Source organism: Rhinatrema bivittatum, chromosome 5 (genome assembly GCF_901001135.1).
Source record: "Rhinatrema bivittatum chromosome 5, aRhiBiv1.1, whole genome shotgun sequence".
NCBI classification, from domain to species: domain Eukaryota; kingdom Metazoa; phylum Chordata; class Amphibia; order Gymnophiona; family Rhinatrematidae; genus Rhinatrema; species Rhinatrema bivittatum.
This window is the reverse complement of record NC_042619.1, coordinates 349,104,002-349,122,209: the sequence shown is the minus strand read 5'-3', so window position 1 is coordinate 349,122,209 and position 18,208 is coordinate 349,104,002. Positions and strand designations below refer to the sequence as shown.

At 40.4% G+C, this 18,208-nt stretch overlaps 1 protein-coding gene across 1 annotated transcript in view; it reads left to right on the top strand.

Annotated features, from left to right (window-relative positions):
- Positions 1-18,208, top strand: part of EFNB2 (ephrin B2) — a 112,816-nt gene that overhangs the window by 45,221 nt on the left and 49,387 nt on the right. Inside the window, exon 3 of the mRNA XM_029604543.1 lies at positions 17,225-17,317. Coding sequence (XP_029460403.1) covers positions 17,225-17,317 — 93 coding nt within the window. The remainder of the gene's footprint in view (positions 1-17,224; positions 17,318-18,208) is intronic.

The window sequence follows — 18,208 nt, the reverse complement described above, 5'->3', positions numbered from 1 at the left end:
CCAAAAGGCATCAGGCTCAATATCCCATAACCTACAACATATTTTTTTTAATGTTTGTTTATTCAGTCATACATACAATCAATAACAGCAAGAAATAACTTACTATGGGAAGTCAGCAATGCACCTACATCCCTTTTTAACCATAAACACCAAGTAATGTATGTGTCACATAAAGTAACACAAGACACTCATTCACACCCACATATCAAACCAGACAAACACATAAAAAAACAGATCAAAGCAAAAAAACCAAACACTACACAACCATTATAAAATATAGAGGAACTTCAAGTAATATTCCATTGTTTAGAGAAACCTAAAGTTTGAAATCACTCTTGCGGAGAACTCTGCAAGCATTCAAAAAACAATACCCCGGCTTTCACATAATCAGCAGACATCTTTTTCATTGCATAAATATAACATCTAATCTTTCAGTGTGCATCCAGTCTGCCTTGATATTCTGCCAGAGAGTAAAAGACGGTGGTTCCAGCTGTGTCCATTGTTTTAAAATAGAAAAATAAGCTATCAATAATGCTACATAAACAAATCTCTTATTCCCTTTAGAAAGAGGTGGAATAAATTGTGAAGATCCTAGCAATAATAATCGTCCATCAAACGAGGGACGCCAGTGAGTTATCTCTGCAAGTGCAGGAAATACAGCTTGCCAAAAGGGAAATATACAATGACATAGGTTCTCTCATACATAAATTTATCTTTTCTCCATTCTACAACAACTACAAAGATCAGTAGCAGTAATACCATATTTATAAGCTTTCACATTGTCAATATAACTATGATGCAAAATCTTAAACATTTCTTGGTATTTAGCATCAAGGGACAATTTAGTACCATATTCAAAACATTGTCGAATATGTTGAACAGAGACTACAAACCCCCCATAGAATCAGACCAATATTGTGCCAGATCCAATGAGGAGTCATTCGTGATCTTCAATAAGGGAATCTTATACCAAAAGGATAATCTATTATTCTTTCCTCCCATAAATCGAAGATGAGTGACTAAGGAGTCAGATTAAAATTTGTGTTCTCTACGAACAATCCCCGAATATAATGGCTGGCTTGGTTATGCAAAAAAAAAAAAAAAGTGATTTAGATAATTCATTGCAATTGTTGAAAGAATAGTAAAGATTTAGTATTTGAGCAATAAAGAAAAGAAATATCCAAAATACCTTTTGCAAACCTTTCTTTGAATAATCCACCTGAAACACCTGGGGCAAAACTTAAATTCCCTTGTAGCAGAAAAGGCTGAAATCTGAGCATCTGATCACCATCATTTGTTTTGTTTGTTTTTTTTTTTTGTTAATTTTTTATTTATCAAATTTTTCAAAATTTACAAAACATCTTTGCAAGGAAACTTAAGAGACTTTCAGATTGAAATACAATAAGATCCATGAAACATTAACATAAAAAAAAATGTTCTCTTATTCTTTTCATAGGAAATAGGCAGGAGAGAGAGGGAAAATTAGAGGAGACAATATATGAAACCAAAGAAAATTATAGCTAGACTGCATGATACCCTAATTCCCTTTATGGATCCTTCCTCCCCTATATATGAGGTCATTGCATTCTACCACTTATGAGCTCCCGTAATTGTTCAGGACAAAAGAAAATATATGTATTTCCCGATAGCTTAATTACACATTTACAGGGGAAACGTAATAAAAAAAAACAACCTAGCCCCTAAAGCTAGAATTTCAGACCGCATTGAAAGAAAAGCCTTTTTGCGCATCTGCGTAGTTCTCGAAAGATCTGGGTAAATGCGCACTAAACCACCATGGTAAGATACATTTAAATTCTTGAAGTCATTTTTCATTATCTGACTCAAATCCTGTTCAGAAAAGAAAGTAACAAAAAGAACAGGTCGTTCAGTTATCTCCAAATTTAGAATTTTCAAGATAATCAGTTAAATTATCAATTTCTATACGCTCATCCATCTGAAACTTCTGTGTGGAACTATGTCCCTGTGGGAGAAGCATTATCTTTTCTGCAGGATTCTTGAGGACTTCTTGCATATACCTCTTAAAGGTCAATAATGGCAACTCCCTCAATGACCTTAGGGAAATTCAAGAATCTCGCATTTAGGTGCCGCAGATAGTTCTCTATCAATTCCAATCCTCTTGAAGAAATCCGGTCCCGTGCAGACACAGCATTGAAATCCTGTAAGTGTTGAATATCCTTAGCATCTGAATAGAGTTAGCATGCTCCTGGGATAAACGTCGATGGTCATTCTCTATTAAATTGAGCCTTTTGAGTCACAGTTTCTAAGGATAGGGACTGTTCATTAAATTTAAGAGCAATACCTGCAACTAGGTCCCGTAGGGACTCCAGAGAAACCACTGCCGGGTTTTTTAATCTCCAGGGGGCGTAGATGGTAGGCTCCTGACTCCGCTGTGCTTCCGCTCTCCTCCGGTGTTCTTGGAGGGCCAACTCCTTGCCCAACCCTCCACTCTCCTGGGCTTCGGGGCCCACAGCCTGGAAGGAAGCTGTTTCCCGAACTGAACAGACGCCGACACGTCCTCCCGTCTGAGTCTGCCTAGTGATGTCATCCACTGGCGACTCAGCCCTGTCGACGGCGTGCAGGGGAGAAGCTCGCGGCGGTGCCCGAGGATCCGGCGGGCTCAGAGACAATTCCTCATGCGAAAACGGCACTCCTCTTGCCGAATCGCCAGCGGGGCTCGACGTCCTATTTTCCGGGTTAAGGACAGCAAATTCAGATATAAACCGCTGACCTGAGGGGGTATCCGATTCTGGAGGAAAGATTTGTGTCTTCCCCATCCTTTTATGAGGCATCCCATCAAATAAAGGCAACTTTTTATTCCAAAAAGAAAACCAGGAATCGGAGCAGCATGAGGTGTGTCCTTCAGGCAGCCATCTTGGATCTCTCCCCTACCATTTGTTTAAGTATAGCCATGGCAACAATATCTGGTAAAACAGACAGCATTCCGGTAATATAGCTGGAATCTTATTTGTAGTGTGAAGTGCCCCAATAAGAGAGAGTGAGTAAATTTTGAATGCAACCAGATTAGGAGTACAGATCTTAAAGCTCTTAAAAGAAGCAGTTGATTAAAACTACACCTGATGGCATCCTTTTTAAGTTTAAAGAAGGGTTGCATAGGCGAAACATGAAGAGATTTAAGACTAGTCAACTCTCGATTAAGTCTCAAAATTTCGGCTTCACGAAGCTTATTCTTCCCTGCAGTATATGAAATGATAGCACCTTGCATTACAGCTTTCCCAGCTTCCCCCAAATTATCAGGTGTGGTTTCAGGAGGAACATTAAAGTTCAAATATTCTTCCCACTTAAGAACAAGTTAAATTTTACAATACTTATCCAAATTCAACTGTGGGTTTAGACGCCTTTTAGATGCAGAAGGGTTACCCAATGTAAATTGTATGAATATAGGTGCATGATCAGATAAAGTAAAATTTCCAATAGTTGCAGAAGTAACCATTGGAAAAGTAGTCAGTATGGGAGTAGCATTTATGAGATTCAGAATAAAATGAAAAATCCAAATATCCAAAAGCTGAAGTCCTTTTAGAAGGAATAGAATACTAGTAATTTGGCCACCGACCCCAGATCATCGCTGGGGTCTAGCATCAACCATGGGATCAGCAGGAAGATTGAAATCTCCCCCCAAAACAACCGACTAAGCAGGGCAAACATTTTGACATAAAAACTATGATCAGGAAAATTAGGAGCATAAATTTTTGCAAAAAAGAAAATTTCCCCCCAATCTCTCCTAAAAACACCACCAATCTCCGCTCAGGATCTGTATGGTTTCTCTGGAATAAAAGAAAGTGCCTTGTGAATCAAAATAGCAGCCTCTCTCTATTAACTACTATAAAAGGAAAAGAAAAGCTTCCCCACCCAGTCTATTTACAACTTTTTATGTTCAACAAGAGATAAATGCGTTTCTTGAAAGAAATCCACGTGAACATGATCTTTCTTTACAAAAAAAAAAAAAAAAAGTCAGTAGCTTTTTCCTTTTCATAGATGAATGAATCCCATTCCCATTTAAAGAAAAAATTGTTAAATCAGCCATAATAACGAAACAAAAAAAAATATAAGAAAAGGCAAACTCTCTTATCCAAGACCCAGGATGCCTCCTAGCACAGGCCTCCCAGTCTGTCAGTATGGATAAGCCAAATAACTTCCTCAAACACAACAAGCCATTCTACAAACAGAGACACTGACAAACGTACCTCCAATCTCCAAGGGACTATATTCTCCTACTGCTCTAACGTCTTCTGTCAGAACCGAGGGACACCCTAGGGGTCGAGCACTGAGAATCCTCCTGAGACATAGAGCAATAAAGAGCATGAAACAATAGGACATCAGGACCCAATAATCAGTTCAAATATAACAGAGGACGAGAAGAGAAAATGAAAAAAGAAAAAAACGTTTTATATGCAAAGTCCAGCTGTTGCCAGAAAACCATAAATGCAAACAAAAGGCATAAAACGATTTCATCACAACCTTAGCAGAGCCAAAAATGTGTACATCATGCGAATCTCTCTAATCTTAGAACAAGACTCCAGATGATCCATCCAGAATACAAATAACAATAGGAATCCGAACTGTCTTTGTAATAAAAATGTCATTCAAAAAAATAATGTTCCCAAACAAAAAGCGACAGCCAACATTAGACCATGAAGCCAGTAGTTCAGTGTTGCGATTCATCAGCAATGGCTGCGGTCCAAAAAGAAAAACACCAACTTCAGCTTCTCTAAAAGTTCATAGGTAGCCAACTGAAATGAAAAAAAACAACAACAAAAGAGCAAACAACTGAAAGTAACCAAGTTCTGCATACTTCAGCTCTAGCTAATCTGTATTATAACTCCTCAACGCGCCTCACATATTCCCAAAGATTCACACGTTTGTGAACATGCCTGGCAAAAAAATAGGTTTGAAATTTGGTTCAACCAGAGAAAAGCAGGAATGCTACAATTTGATTGAGCTACACCTTGTGGAGAAGAGAAATACGGACATTTTTCGGATTGGTGGGCATTTTTGGGAAACAATATTTGTAATGATTAGGATGAATTTAAATGTAATAGAAGGGATTCTGCTATGTGTATGTTTGTTTAAAAAGTGAAAAAATATAAGGGGTGGATTTTAAAACCCCTGCGCGCGCCGGCGCGCCTATTTTGCATAGGCCGCCGGTGCGTGTAAAGCCCCGGGACGCGCGTAAGTCCCGGGGCTTTCAAAACGGGGAGGGAGGGGGCGTGTCCGGGGGCGTTCCTGAAACGACGCGACGTTTTGGGGGCGTGCCGTGGCGTTTCGGGGGTGGTTCCGGCCCGGGGGCGTGGTTGAGGCCTCCAGACCACGCCCCCGGGACCGGAGGACGGAGCGGGGCTGCCGGCGACGTGCGCAAAGTTAAGGGGGGGGTTTAGATAGGGGTGGGTTAGGTAGGGGAAGGGAGGGGAAGGTGGGGGGAGGGTGAAGAAAAGTTCCCTCCGAGGCCACTCCGAAATCGGAGCGGCCTCGGAGGGAACAGGCAGGCCGCGCTGGGCTCGGTGCGCGCAGGTTGCACAAATGTGCACCCCCCTTGCGCGCGCCGACCCCGGATTTTATAAGATACGCGCGCGTATTGTTTTAAAATCCGCCCCTAAATAAGTTTGAATACTAAGTGGGATGTATTTGATGTATCCTCATATGATTGTATAGTTAACTAAGGTGGGGATTAGCAATTAAACAAGTGGTCTGTCTTTCTGATTATACTATATATATACACTATATAACACTAGCAATGTAGAATTTAATAAACCAGTCTCTTAGGAGAATGAATGTATGCATAAAAAATTATACAAGCAATGTAGCAGACATGTCAATACAGAATGCTTAAACTTAGCATAACATTGAAAAAATGTTTACTCCAGGATATTATTTATTTTTTTAGAATGTATAGACCGCCTATCACCATTTCTAGATGGGTTACAATTTGACATTCATGCTAATTACAAAATTAGTTCAAGCACAAATTTACTTTTTATAACAAACATATAATAAAATTAGTAAAATCTATTAAAATGCAACAGAGCAATAAAAACATAACAATAGAAAATGAATACTAATAGACACATGCGAACTCCAAAGGATATAATAGTTGTAAAACAAAAAACCTAAAATTTTGGATCCCTGTTTTGGCAACTCATCAATCGTAGTTAAATCATCGGCTGTTATTCTCCTTTGTAAGGTTATATGCTTGGCTAAAGAGAGAGGACTTGACAAGCTTCTTAAACACAAGTAGTAACATTTCCATCTTTACTTCAATAGGTAACAAACTCCAGAGAGATGGACCTTGAACACAAAAAAGGTGTTCATGAGTTTCATCCAGTTTGATATTCCTAAAATAAGTTGTACATTCTAAAAAGGAATAGCACTATCTAGGTTCTCCAGAACATCAGTTTACCTATTCTTAACTATATTAATCTTTTGTACCTTATTGCTGTCTGATTTTTTTTCTCTTTATTTTGGGATGCAACAGTATAAAACATTGTAAAGAGGATACAGTTGTACAATATCACAACAAGCAAAATTGTAAATATGAAGCTTAGGATACAGTGTCATATAACCCTTATCAATAACAAAGAAGTAAAAATAACAGAAAAGAATAATAATGAAAATATAAAAGGTCAGAGGCATCGAAAGTGGTAATAGCAAAGATAACACTCAAAAATATCACTCAATACTTATTGTCATAAGCCTCTGGCCTATTAAAGAGAGAAGGAGGCTTTTTTCATAATAGCAATATCAGCTAATACTGACCTCCAGTGTGCGATCAAGAGAGTAGGTAAGCGTGATATGGGCAGTGTGTAAAATATGAGCACCAAGGGATTTAGCAGGTTTAATCAAATCACTATCACCCCATCTACCCAACATACACAGGCAGATAATTAGGTCAACCCAATGTCATTGGCTCTGTCGGTTGCTAAAAGTTGCTTACAATTGAACAGTCCCATCACATTTGAAAATGAGAAACAGATTCTCCACACCCCTGCCAGCATAAAGGGCTAGAAGCACTAAATTTAGAGAAAAGCAAGGGATAGCTGTATGTTCTATGTAACAGGCCAAACATTAACCCCCAGACTTTATTACAGCAAGACAAGTTTGAGTCAAACTCCAAATATCTTTCCAGTCATCTTCATTCAAAGTTAATGCTAAATCCTCATTCCATTTTTCTATGATGATGGGACATGTCTCTGGCTCAAATATTCCATCCATCAAGAAAATTCACATTCTTGAAATCCAATGTTTTTGAAACCCAGGCCGAATCATTATGGACTCCAGTCCCGTGTGCAGACGCAACATCCTGCCATGTTCCTGGTGCCGCATTATATAGCTCTTCGCAATTGTGAAAAAACATATCGTGTGTGTTCTGGAATGTGAAATTCAGCTTGAATGTCCCCAAAACTCCTAAACTGACCTACTACCCAAATCTGGTCTAAAAATCGCAATCCTTCTTGACCCCCAGACCTTCAAATCTAAACAGAATATAATATGGGATAGGACCGGGTAACCCTGAAGGCTTGAAATAGGAGACAGTCCCTGAATTCGACAGTCTAACAATGTATGAGCAGTATGCCAAATCCTATGGGTATGTGACACACAATGGGGTTCGACTGACCTATCTTAACATGGTAATGGTAAAGTAAGCAGTGAAGATAAAGAAATCTCTCCCAACTGCGAACTCTCCAATGCTACCCAGATAGATGGATTAAGATTCAGAATACAATATAAAATCCTTACCATTATTTACAATTCCTCTTCTATCTGGTTCTGCTCTTTACTCCGTATTTATAAACCCACCAGACACCTGAGATCCTTTTGGACATTCCTTCACCTCGACTAGCTAGACTTGACATTAAAAGGAAAAGGGCCTTTTCAGTAGCAGGCCCCACCCTTTGAAATGTTCTACCCGATTCACTATGATTACTTTCAAACCGAATACAATTCAAGAAATCCTTAAAAACATATTTGTTTCAGAATGTTTTCAAAATTACATCTACTATACACTAATCTCTCTTCATTTACACAATCTGTAAATTCCCCTCCTATTAATGCTTGTGTATATTTTTGAAAAATACCTTCCCCAAACTCCTCTTTCCCTGATATTTGCAGTGGCTATAAGTTGACACCTGATTATTGTTTTGATATGTGTACTTTTTGATAAATTACAAATTTTATTTTATGAGATTTATGTAAATTTTTAGCTATTACTTTATTTTAGGATTTATATTTTTGGAAACCGTTTAAAACTAATCGGAGAAAGTTCTTTTTTACTCAACGCACAATTAAACACTGGAATTTGTTGCCAGAAGATGTGGTTAGTGCAGTTAGTATAGCTGAGTTTTAAAAAAGGATTGGATAAGTTCTTGGAGGAGGAGTCCATTACCTGCTATTAATTAAGTTGACTTAGATAATAGCCACCGCTATTACTAGCAACGGTAACATGGAATAGACAGTTTTTGGGTACTTGCCAGGTTCTTATGGCCTGGATTGGCCACTGTTGGAAACAGGATGCTGGGCTTGATGGACCCTTGGTCTGACCCAGTATGGCATGTTCTTATGTTTGTTTGTAAAAGTGGTATAAAAACACTTTTAAACAAATAAATAAGATATGCCAAACAGTCTTTGATACTCGCTAATCTTGAGGCCAAATAATAAAAAAATAAATTTTGGATGTCCCACCCCCAATAGTCCGTGGGAACTGCAAAGTCAGAAGTTTTATTCGATGACCCTACCAGCTTTTACTGGCACAGATAAAAAAGATTAAGATCTTCCCAAGATGCATTTGTACCACACATTAAGGTACTTAAAGGTAACGAACACCTTTAGGAAGATGGACAAGCTGTTTGTGTTCAGTGGTCCTCAAAGAGGGGAAACAACATCCAAGGCCACCCTAGCCAAGTGGATCAAGGAGGCTATAGTCTAGGCGTACATGCTCATGGGCAAGCAAGCGCCGACAGAGTTGAGAGCCCACTCCACAAGAGGAGAGGCAGCATCCTGTGCTGAAGCTTCCTCAGTTTCACCAGAGGTCATCTGCAGAGCCACTACTTGGTCCTTGCTGCACACCTTCATGTAGTACTCAGGCTGGATGTATAGGCTAAGACCACGCAAAGGAAAGCTTTTATAACTCCCATGCATAACGACTGGTTTAACAGGAGGACAAGGAAAGTTAAATTATGCTTACCTGATAATTTTCTTTCCTTGAGTCCTGTTAGACCAGTCTAGATCCTGCACAGAAAAGACCAGGGTGAGCGTGAGTATAGAGACTAAGCATATTGCATGAGGAAGCCCACCAGCGCCCTCCATTTCTGTCTCTCTCTCTGCCTTCCCTGTGTTCACCTCTGGATTCACTGGAAGTACTGCAGCACCTTGTGGTGGAGATTCCAAATTAGGCATCGGAAGAATTTCATGTGGTCACGGTGCTTTGACAGTAGGCTACTGGGATTGGACCATAGCTACGCTTCCCTTTATAAGCCCTAAGTGATGTCATAAAGGAGGCGTGTCTCTGTCAGCTGTGAGGGAGGGGAATACCACACGTAATGATTGATCTTGCAGGACTCAAAAGAAAATGATCAGATATACATAACTTAACCATGTACAAGAATTAAATAATTGCTTAAAAGGTGTGAGTGTGTGGAAGGGGGTAGGGTTAATCTTGGGGTTGATTACTAAATTGTGCACTAGATTTTATCTGAGTGCCAGTGTTGTACTGTACTAATATATACCAGAGTGCTAAATATTTAGTATACTAATCGGTGTTTCACATCTCCCTGTCTTTCATGCTATTCTTCTGGCTTACATAGAAGAGGCTTTGGTTTATATGTAGATTATTTTTAGCAGATCTTTAAAGCCAAGTTTTCAACTGGTTTATTTATTTTGGTAGCACTGCGCACAGAACTAACGCAGTCACACTTTGAAACACTAACCAGTGCAGAAAGGGTTCCTCTTTATTTTAACAAATCTGCTTTTTAGTTTTTAGTGCACTTTGCTATGGTTTTCTAGTTTCTCTGAATAGTAATCACTACTCCCTCAGAACAGATTTGTGGAAATAAATGAAACAGGTCCTCCATTTGTGCGGTTAGCATCAACTAGAGGGGCTACGGATCCAGGTCCAAGTCCAGATGGGAAGGAAGCTATCTTCCTGGGCCCCCTAGCACGATCAATCACCTAGTGCGGGTAAAGGCTCACACCATGTGCAAGAGTGGCCAAGATAACAAAGTCCACAGTAGCAAAAGAGGTAGAAAGTAAAAATCATACTAGTGTCCATTCATTCAGCCAGTGCACTGGTCAACAGAAGGAGAAACCAATGAAGCCCAAAGTGGTGTTCAAAAGAATCATTTTTCTGTAACTTAAACAGAAGTATCAGGCCAAAATCACGAAAATCAAAGATGGTATAAAAAATATTATTATAATGAAAACAATGATTTCCTTGTCCATTTAGATCTTCTCATAGAAACATAGGAATGATGGCAGAAAAAGACCAAATGGTCCATCCAGTCTGCCCAGCAAGCCCATGGCAGCACCTGCCGCACCGTTCAGGTCACCCTCATACTTAGTTTTTCAGACTGCAAACGTCATGGCTCTTGTTTATTGCTGTCTGAGACCAATTCCCCGTTATCTCTTGCCATTGAAGCACAGAGCAATGTTGGAGTTGCATCAACAGTATGATGAAGACTTATTGGTTAAGGGTAGTAACCGCCACACCAGCAAGTCACCCCACATGCACTCTTTTCTTCATTCCCATCCTCTAGCCCTTACGGATCCTCGGAGTTTATCCCATGCCCCTCTGAATTCTTTCACTGTCTTGAACCTTTATCCATTAGAAAAATATCCTCCTCGGTGAAGGTAGGGTAACTGGAGTGTAGCTCCAGCAACACTGATCAAAATGGGAAAAAAAAGTATCCTCAAGCAAAAAGAACTCTATCGAAAAATCCTAAATTGGGTCAAAATAAACTGTAATCCAATTTCAAAATCTTCAGGTCTCTTGGGTTCTCTACTCAAAAGCCTCAATATTTCTCTTCAACCATACTGTTAACTGGATGCCTGGGCAAAACGATCCTTTTAATACAGCCTTTGGATCAATCTCTATCCAGAAGTCTTCTCCAATAACTCTTCTTTAAATCACTCTCAGATGCTTAAGATTCAGAGATGGTCTTTAACATCTCCAGTTGCCTTCCCAGTGAAAAATGTGCATGCTCATGGGGATTTTTACATCCCACACAAACCTTACCCCAAAAAGTGTGTGTGTGGGGTTATAGCAAGGGGAGGAATCCTGGTATCAAAAGCCCCTCCTGCCCATTGCTAGAAAAAAACACTAGGGATAATGTTAGTGACTGGCAAAGCTCGCTCACACAAACATTAAACGGCATAGTGTACCGTTGCTTTGGGTGTTTATTTCTACAAATTTGTAGCTTACTATTCTGAGAAATTAGAAAACCATAGGAAAGTGGCGTTCAAGCAAGTGCACTGCTAGCCAAAAAGCAGCTTTGTTAAGAGGACTCCTTTGTGTGCCAGTCAGTGTTGTAAAGTGTGACTGCTTTAGTTCTACGTGTAGTGCTTCAAAAATTAATAACCCTGTTGAAAATTCAGCTTTCAAGATTTGCTAAAAATAATCCACATATAAACCAAAGCCTCTTCTATATAAGCAAGAAGAATACCATGAAAGTCAGGGAGATGTGAAACACTGATTAACTTACTAAATATATAACACTCTGGTATATATTAGTATCGTGCAAGACTGGCACTCAGATAAATTCTAGTGCACTACTAGACAACTAACTTGTACCATCTGTAAATATACTTGGACAAGCTTAATATTTTATTCTTTCATTTTTGAAAAATGTGTTGTGCTGTTAACACTTGCACAATGTCACTGCACCACACTTCTATTCCCCCATCCTCCAAAAAAAAAATAAAATATTAAAATAAGGTGGACATTTGTGAAAGCATGGCACTGCGTAATAAAATGCATACTCGAATAGCATAATAAAAGTAAAATGCAGTTATTAACTGCTGCCTTTTAAGCGGTTCAGTAAATGCTACCATAAAGCTTTTAAATCTGAAGAAACAATTTTCACTTTACAAAGGACTTTTTTTATTTTGTGCTGTAGATGCCATTCCTTTTTGAAAGATGTAACCATCTTTCCTTTTGACAAGCAGTTGTGGGTACAAAGGAGGTGTTTGAACAAATATACAGAACTGATAAAGCATACACATTAGTCACAATATTCTCCATCGACAAACAAGGCTGGATTAGCTGTAACATATGGGTGACATCATCCAGTGGCACCAAACGGTCCCATTCTCTCTGAGTGCAGCAGAACATTTGTTCTATTGAGCATGTGCAGGAGTTCCCGTGGTAATACTGCCCTGTGAGCCCCTCGGTCAATTTTCATCTTTGCTTCACCTGGGACATGTACCTCTCTAAAATGTTTCTTTTTAGGACTATCAGGCCTCCTTTTTCAAGTGTTTTTGTTGTTTTAGTAGCCGTTCAGCAGCACTTTAAAAAATAAATAAATAAATAAAATAAAGGAGATGGAAAATCAGAAGAAAAAAAAAAGTGAGGGTCCAAAAAGCTAGGCTTCAATGGCTTCTTGGATGTGTCTGCAGACGTAAAATGGCAACGACATCTTTTACAAGTGTCTGGTCCCTACCATGACTCCACACAGAGCACAGAGGAACCGAGCCTACAATGTGGCAGAGCAGCATTGGTGGGTGGTGAGTCAAACAAGGTCTCTTCAGTCCCTAGTGCAGCCTGGGGATTGAGAGAGTTGGAAAAGTGTCTAGCTTCAGACCATTTGAGCGGGGGTGGGTTTCCTTGATGCCACAAGTGAAGGATTCCCATGCACTGGCTGAAGGTTCTGTTTCTTCAGTGAAGCACAAGAGCCTGGCGTGGTCAGTGCCGTTGAAGCACAAGGGGCAACCATAGATGTATGGAGCATCAGTGCCAATGATGACATCTGGGCCATTGGCGACACTGATGCATGAAACATCGACATCATCAGTGCAACTAGTGCCATTGGTGCAAAAGGGTATGGAATCATCAATGCTTCAATCTTTCTCAGTGCTGGCGATTCTTTTCCAGGTGCAGGAGCAGAAAATGTCTTTAGCACCACAATGCATGGCCCAAACATATTGGCATGAAAGATCAGAGTGGGACATATTTCTGCTTCTCTTTCTTCATAGTGCTTACCGTAACCCTGCAGCTTGAAACTCCAGCACATATCTGCTCCATTCTTCCACTATTTTCCACGGTGCTCCAGGCTTGGATGAACCGATCAGGAACACCTTCATGGAGGTGGGAGGAGACCTCCCACAGTTAGTGTTCTATACTGGTTTCAGAAGAGGATATCACATCACCAGCACAAGTCCAAGCAATGCATCAGCCAGCAGATCACATGATGGAACTGGTCAAGAATTTACCTCCGTTGCTGCCAGCTGCTGCTTTGGAAGGATTCTCTCAGTTATTGGAGGATCCACCAGATGGCACCCATCCCAGATCAAGGTCTGTGCCAACACTGTCTTCATCGGAATCTTGGCTAAGCATTCCTCCACTGATGGATTCAGAGGGTGTTCCATGGGCATTCCTTCAGACCCTTTTCCAGATTCACCAGAGTATTTATCTCCACAAGAAGACCTTTCCTATTCAAAGCTGGGCAAAGCCATTAGTGTTCATAGATGAAGGGGCAAAGATCCACAAATGGAGATGTTTGACATCCTTCAAGTTTCAGAAACACCTTTGGAGCCAGTGACCTACCAATTCACCAATTTCTGTGGGAGCTGCAGAAATCTAGCTACTTGGCATCCGGTGGGGAGAAAGCTGGAGTGCCAAGTTTTGGGGTGTTCCAATGTCCATATCAGTTGGTGGTAGTGGATCTGCCCTGAAGAAAGAAAAATAATCCCTGCCCAGGAAGGATCCAAGGCTTCTGGATTCATCTAGGAAGAAGTTTTTTCAAAGCTCAATGATTAATGCCCGCATATCTAACCACTGGCTTTATATGGTGCAGCAAGGCCTGTCGCCAAGCATGCCTGGATGTGGAAGAATGCAAGCAGCATCTCATTTACTCCATATGCAAATATCTTGAAACTATAGAAAGACATCTTGTGTTCCAGAGAACCTTTTTAGAGACAAGGTTAGAGAAAAAGAAGTGCAGATCAAGGAGTAACCTGCAGTTACTAATCAGCCACCTGCCACTAATCAGCTCTCTGCTCAGGTGTGGTGGTTTTTTTTGGGGTTTTTTCCCCCTTCAAGAGGGTTACTTTCAGCGGCTCCTCTTCCGTACCAAGCTCTTCCTCAATTGTTGCAAGGCAAAGACGGGATCCAGTTTTTTGATGGAAGAGAAGCCTCACTCCCCACCTTCTCCAGTAGGAGGGGAGGATCCAATAGTTTATCTCACATGGAACGAGATTACCATGAACTGGTGGGTGCTAAGGATTATGGCATATGGTTACTGCTTAATGTTGCCCATGTACCACTGCAACACAATTGTTTGGCCTTCAACTTTCCTGAAGAAAGAGAACAACTATGAAGAAAGAGAAGCAGAAATAGTGACTGGATCCTCCAAGACCAGAATCTTGGATTCTTTGTGCTGAATAATACATCTGCTGCTATCAAGACTCAACCCTAGTACCAACTCAGAGAATTTAATTTGTTAAAGGCTAGATTGCAGGATATGGTGGTCAAAACCATGGGTTCTCAATGTCTGTTCTCCAATATGGGTTCTGCTACATAGGGTGATTCTAGCAATAGACGCCTCCAACAATGTCAGAGTACACACAAGCATCTGTTGAGCACAAGGGACATGATCGGTGTCACAGCACAAGAATCAGATAAACATGTTGGAACGCTGAGTGATTTTTTTGCACTTTCCCAGTTGTTCTCTCACCTACTACTAGAGAAAAGAATTCTTGTGCACACTGACAATCAAGTAGCAATGTTCTGCATGAATAAACAAGGCAGAACGGGCTCCTGAGTTTTCTGCTGGGAAGCCCAATGGATTTGGGCTTTGGTCAGAGCCTACCTTCAAGCAATATTACTTCTAGGAGCAACCAACATACTGGCAGATCGTGTTAGTCTAATCATCCAATCCCGTGAGTGGTTGTTTGCTCAGAGAGTCGCAGATGACCTGTTCTCCAGGTGGGGTTGACCATCAGTAAACCTGTTTGCTTCAAAAAGAAATCAGAAAAATTACAGAATTTTGCTCCATTCTTGTGCGAAGACCATTCAGAAAGCGGTACAGGACCAGGCAGACATGATCTGTGCATTCTCACAGTCCCTCCTCACTCACAGGTAGATTTTAAAAGCATTGCACAAAAACGGCCCCATACACTATGATCTCTCCTTTTGGAGATGCTGAGGAAGTTTTATTTGGACTTCCTTACGGTCTATTCTAGATTTTGTAAAGATGTTTTATTTGCCTGATAAAATAAGTTGTTCTGACGTTACCAGATTTCTTCTACTGGTGTTGCAGATATTTTGGAGAACTTAGAAAGATCTGCTGTTTTGGTAACATTTGCCAAGGAAATTTGTTTTTTTCACCTTAGCAATATCTTTTTCTTGGGTCAAAATATTACCCGTTGTTGTAAGGGAAATTCAGGCTAGGAGAAAAGTTTTTCTTTAAACAAACAAACAACCCTAGAGTTCTGGCTCTAGGTGTGACATTCATGTTAGGTTTTTCTTGTATATGTGTAATTAAGTTTCAGGGATTTAAATATATTGTTTGACTCAACTAGAAAGTTTTTGGGCCGGGAACTGCAGTCTCATGAAGTCTCTTGGGCAGGCCATTTGATAGAATTATGATTTTTTTCCCCCTTATTCTCTTCTCTTTCTTCACCTCCTCATTGATGTGGACTAATGAATGGTTAGATATGCATTGCTGTATTAAAGCTGTCTTTTTTTTTATTTCCTGATCATTTTTACCATGGGTTTCTTACAGCAAGTACTAATATTTTTGGAAACTTAATAAAAAGAAAGTTTAAAAAACAAATGCCTGTTCTTGTCGTCATCAGGTCTTGGCATGTCTGTGAAAGTGCATTTGAGTACCTTTGCAGCGATAGCACTTTCATGTTAGGAAAAGCCCGTCTCCCTTCACCTCCTGGTTTCCAAATTCATGAAGAGGTTATGGTCTTTGAGCAGTTGTTAAAAGTCTCCACTCAAACCATTGTCATTTGAATTTCTTCACCTGGAAGGTGGTATTTTAGATGGCAATCTCTTCAGTGAGAAGAGTGAGCAAATTACAAGCCCTGTCTGCAGTTTTTCACAACAGGGAGGTACTTTGTACTCACCTTTAAGTTTTTGCAAAATGTTGTGTCTGCATTTCACAATAATCAGTCAGTTGTCTTGCCCATGTTTATACAAAGCCGCATGCACGCAAGGGCAGGAAGGCCCTTCTTTCACGACTGTAAGAAGGCCAAAGCTTGCTGCTTGCGAAGAACTCAACCGCATCGACAGGTGCCCCAACCGTTTGTCTTATGTGATCCTAACAGTTGTGGAACGTATTATTTCCAATTGGCTAGCAGACTATATTGCACACTGTTATGCTCTGGCTGGCCTTCAGGTCTCAGACTCTGTTAAGGCTCCTCAAGTTAGAGCCATGGCTACTTCAGATGGTCATCTAAGAGCTGTTTCTATCAAAGACATCTGCAACTTGGTCATCTGTACACACCTTTGCATCTCACTTCTGTCTGGACATTCTTCCATGGAATGACAGTAACTTCAGACAAGCAGTTTTATGCAGCCTGTTCATTCATTCAGTAGTCCACTTTCCATGGGGGAGCCAGATTGCTCTGCCGTGCATCCCTCAGCTTGGGACTCCCCACAGGTTATTGCTTGTTGATGGAGAAAGTGAGTTTGCTTAACATAGACAAGGCTCTCTGTAGCCAGCAGGATGAATTAGCCCTACTTAATTCCCGCCACCCCCCGGAGAGTCGACTACTTCTCTAGTTCAGCTCAACAAGTGACTGGGGGCCCCCCGTTCAGTGCCATTGGATGACATCACCCGCACGTTGTGACTAATTCATCCTGCCATCTATGGAGAACCCCATCGACAGTAAGCAAACTCACTTCACAACCGTATTTCTTAGATTCTATGACTAGTTTTCATAGTTGGGAGGAACTGAGACAGTTCTAAATAAACTGTAATATTTGTTTAAAGCTGACTTTTTTTTTTTTTTTCCTCTCTATTTATTTTATTAGCTACATCAAATGGGTCTTCTGAAGGTGTGGATAACCAAGAAGGAGGAGTGTGTCAGACAAAAGCCATGAAGATTCTCATAAAAGTTGGCCAAGGTAAGGACCATCTGCTACTTTTTGAAACTGCTTCGATCTGTCTGTTCCCTTCCATTTGTGAGTGTTTTGGATTTTAAGAGTGGAACAATGTCAAGGGAGTCTTCAATTATTCTTTACCTTTACTATTTAAGGCACAGCCCATATCACTGCACACGTGCCTCTGACGGAAATTCAGATCAACCTTTTGTAAGATAAGTCAAAGGACTTCATGAAAACGTGAATTCCTGTCACAAGTAGATTTTCAATGCAAGTATTTTATTTCATGTAAGTGAATACCATTTTATAAAAAGAAATGTGGCAATAACTACAAATAGCGTGATGAATTTAAAATGATTAGAAATAAATGAAAAGTGGTGAATTCCTCCCCAGTTATTCCAGTTGAGATATAAACTTTGATTACATAAGAGGATTTTATGCTGCAAGACACTTATTCTTCTAATTAGAATATCCATTCATATTCATCCTGCTCAGCTAAATTGAAATATTATTTACAAGGATTTACAAAGGATTCCTATAGATTCTGCAGATGGCCTTGGAGTAAAACTCTGAAATAACCAACATAACAGATTTTAGTTGTGTTTTGCTCCGGCAAGATTGCCTGTTGAGGGTTCATCCATCTGCCTGGCCATTCATGCACATTGAGTTTCAATTTCCGAAGTGCATGTGCTTCTGAAACTAAACCTCATGGTACCGAAGCTTGTGGGCGAGTCCCCTGAATTGCCCTGAGGGTTCCCAACTCCTGCCAGTGGAAGGATCCGGGACACTGTTTTGGCAGGGTTCTCGGCTTCCACCGGCAGAAGAGACCCACTGGAGCCAGTGAGCACTCTTCTCGCACTCACACCCTCGGAGCCCCTCTGATTCCTAGACTCACCCATGCATTCCTGGAAGCTG